Source organism: Puntigrus tetrazona, chromosome 15 (genome assembly GCF_018831695.1).
Source record: "Puntigrus tetrazona isolate hp1 chromosome 15, ASM1883169v1, whole genome shotgun sequence".
NCBI classification, from domain to species: Eukaryota; Metazoa; Chordata; class Actinopteri; order Cypriniformes; family Cyprinidae; genus Puntigrus; species Puntigrus tetrazona.
Window position 1 is genome coordinate 8,492,468 of NC_056713.1, and position 3,341 is coordinate 8,495,808.

The 3,341-nt window shown below is 45.4% G+C and overlaps 1 protein-coding gene across 1 annotated transcript; it reads left to right on the plus strand.

Annotated features, from left to right (window-relative positions):
* Nucleotides 1-328: 328 nt before the first annotated feature.
* zgc:162730 (uncharacterized protein LOC564559 homolog) lies at nucleotides 329-2,463 on the plus strand. Its single transcript, XM_043259128.1, is given in 3 exon segments — nucleotides 329-484; nucleotides 598-826; nucleotides 829-2,463. Coding segments are annotated over 3 exon segments (957 nt in total). The 5' UTR covers nucleotides 329-451; the 3' UTR covers nucleotides 1,524-2,463.
* Nucleotides 2,464-3,341: the final 878 nt, after the last annotated feature.

Below are 3,341 nucleotides of genomic sequence, written 5' to 3' on the forward strand. Positions count from 1 at the left end.
ATAAAGTAAAAAAAATAAATACTTATTAAGATCTTCTTAATTATTTCAACCTGTTGTAGATTTGATTTCATTCTTAATGTGGTAAAAAAAAAAAAAAAAACGTGCCGGAAAACATAAACAGTAACTCTAACCAAACGGAGTTCTGTAGGCCATGGGAAACGTCTGTCGGGGCAGCTATCGCGACAGGTTACTGTAAATTAATCACACTACTCTCTTGTTTTGCTCGTTGGTGAAACTGAAACATTTCTTTTTTTGCCACTGGCTAAAAATACTCAAGCCGCGTCGACAATCGGTGGGAGCGGCGTACGGGAATATTATCGCCACGCCCACTTGTATTTTTTCTTTTCTCGCGAGCATAAAACTGAGCCGAGAGCCTGCAGAAAACAGCATAACGCTTTAGCGCTCGTTCACAACTTCTGACAGCATCATTCCTTCACAACAACACTTCACTATGTCCGATACGCTGGGAGAAAGCCTCATCCGGGTAAGTCCAATTGAGTTTTTGTTTTGGTTTTCCCTTTTTTTGGGACCGCGTTCGAATTGCCAAGTGCGTTTCGTCCTGCTGATTCATAACGTTATTCGTTCTTTTCCCGCCAGAATCTCATCAACCTGGGTTTAGATGAGCCGTTTCTACACCTATCCCGGTCGGTCGCGCCGAAGAGCCTGAGCCTGAGCTCCGAGCGGCTCGCCGAGGACGTCTGGCAGACGGACACCTGGAGCCAACCCAGCAAACCCCAGTTTCCTCCTAAAGCAGACCGGTCCATGAGTCTGACTGACACTGTCAACAGAATGAAGCCCCACGACGTGCCCCCGCCGCCCGGATTCCCCTGGCGCCCCTGCCCTCGAACCGGTACAAGACCGAGCTGTGCCGGAGCTTTCAAGAGCACGGCAGCTGCAAGTACGGCAGCAAATGCCAGTTCGCTCACGGCGAGAGCGAGCTGCGAGGGCTCTACCGCCACCCCAAATACAAGACTCAAGCCTGTCGCACTTTCTACCAGTTTGGATACTGTCCCTACGGGAGCCGCTGTCACTTCATCCACGAGGAGAAAAACTCTCCGACGCTCGACCAGAACCGGCGTCAGCTGCGTCAGAGCGTCAGCTTCGCCGGTTTCACGCGCAGCAGCTCCCCCCCGGCTTTACACGAGCACCTGAGCTTCACCCGTGCGCCCTCGGTCTCCCCGCCTCCCGCTGATATCCTGTCCCCGGTCTTCAGCGACTCCTCCCGCGACATGTTCCCCTTCAGCCGTCACAGTACCGGAGATATCTACGGCAACGCGCCCTTCACGCCGGAGCCTCGGTCGCGGTGCGTCTGCGGACACGGAAATAACTCCCAGGGCTCCGGCAGCGAGCTGTACGCGAAGGAAGACCTGAGCAAAGCCAACCTGCATCGCTTCGCCTCGGAAGACTCGCTGTCAGACCGCGAAAGTTACAGCAGCACCGGCAGCGGCTCCGAGTCCCCCACCTTCGACGGCTCCAGCGGGAAGCGCCTGTCCGTTTTCACGCGGATGTCTGTGTCCGACTGAGGACTTTACCGCCATTCCCCCCCGATCATTCAATCAGCAAAAATAATAATAATGTGCAACGAGTCTTAATACTGTTAATTTATTATTCCATGTATTGCTAAAAGAGATTATTTTCATACCAAGCTGCCCTCCGAAGCCCAAGCAGGCACGGTTTTTTGTTTTATTTTTATAACGGCGTATTATTAGCTAGCTATTTTCTGTGACATTGTCTTCCATTTGCTTTCGCTTTTCTTGCTTTTCGACGTCGTTTGGCGGCAAGCGTTACAGACAAGTGCCTTAAACTATCATAACCTATGCTAGCGGCATAAGCAGAGCTTGTGTCAAATACACGTGCATATAGAAATATGTATGTATATAGCATATATCCAGTGTGTGAATTGGGGGGTGACCTTTTAAAGGAGCTCCCCGAATAATTTGCAACTTGTGTATATCTACCAACAATGTGACAAACTTGAGAAAATGACCATACATTCACTCACAAAGAATGCACTTTACAAATCAATACCGGGTGAATGTTTCCATGTAGCATTTTTAACCAAAGCATTACGATGTTGGGTACCTGTTTTGTACAAGAAAACTAAGAAACAAACCTAAAAAACCAAATATTTATATTGGACAAGAGCTGTCAAGTTAATGTTTTGACAACCCTGGTCGGGTCCTTACTCAAGGAAACTTGTCTTTATCAGGGACTGTAACAGTACAGTATTTCTGTAGAATAGTTTGCTTTGTTTGCATCGTTTTCTTTTTTTGTAATTGTATAGACATAACTAATATATTTATTAAGTATTTATTGAAGGTATAGCGATGTATTTTTTACTTATTTATCAACCATGTGTCATGGCCTTTAAGAAAAGAAGAAGAAAAAAAAAAAAGTTTTGACACGAAATGATGGAAACGATTTCAAATGACCAAAAAATGTAATAAATGCAGATTTTGAAAACCGGTCGTGTTGATCTCGATGTGTTCTCTGCTCGATGCACCGCAGAGGAGCCCCGTCGTACGCTCCTCACTTAGTCACGTGCCTAAGAAAAAATGCTGTTTTGTGAATACTCGGACCGGGGTTAAGTTCACGTTTGGCATACGCGGAGATATTTTCACACAACAACGACGAGATCTGACCTGAATCTCCAAGACAGCTATGTGTGTCGCAAAACAAAATGTGAAGCAACCAGGTAGCCGTCTGTAGAGATCCGAGTCTGTCCTGCGTTTCCAGTGGCGTTGTCGGATCTGTGAGTTGGCCGGTTTAATGGAGCGCAGTGAGATCTCATCAGGCATGACGGTGTCGTGCTGAAGCGTTGTATAAACCCGCAAGTTCGTGAATGTGGCTGAAGAGTCGCATATGAATTACAGAAATACGTCTGAACCGGTTCTGCCCATTTTTCCCCTTCAGCTCGCTGACTGCAGCCTCCCTTAACCTTTTCATAAACTGCTGCAAACATACATTCATATGCAAAGTTTATCGGAAAACCTGATCAAATGACTTGTGTAGTGCTTCTGATGGTACGTAGAAATGGTCGAAAAAGATCGAATGTATCAAAACTTAATTTTTGATTAATAAAAAGTATTGTTAAGAGCTTCATTTGGACAACTTTAAAGGCGATTTGTCAGTTTTTATTCATTTTTTGCACCCTCAGATTCCAGATTTTCAAGTGGTTTTATCTCAAACTACACATCAATGGAAAGCTTATTCAGATAATGCAAAATTTTGAATAATTTTGCCATATGACTGGTGTTAAACCAGTGCTACTATTAAGCTAATAATATGTACACCTGAAGTACTAATATGTGCCTTTAAAGTACTAATACACACCTTTAATG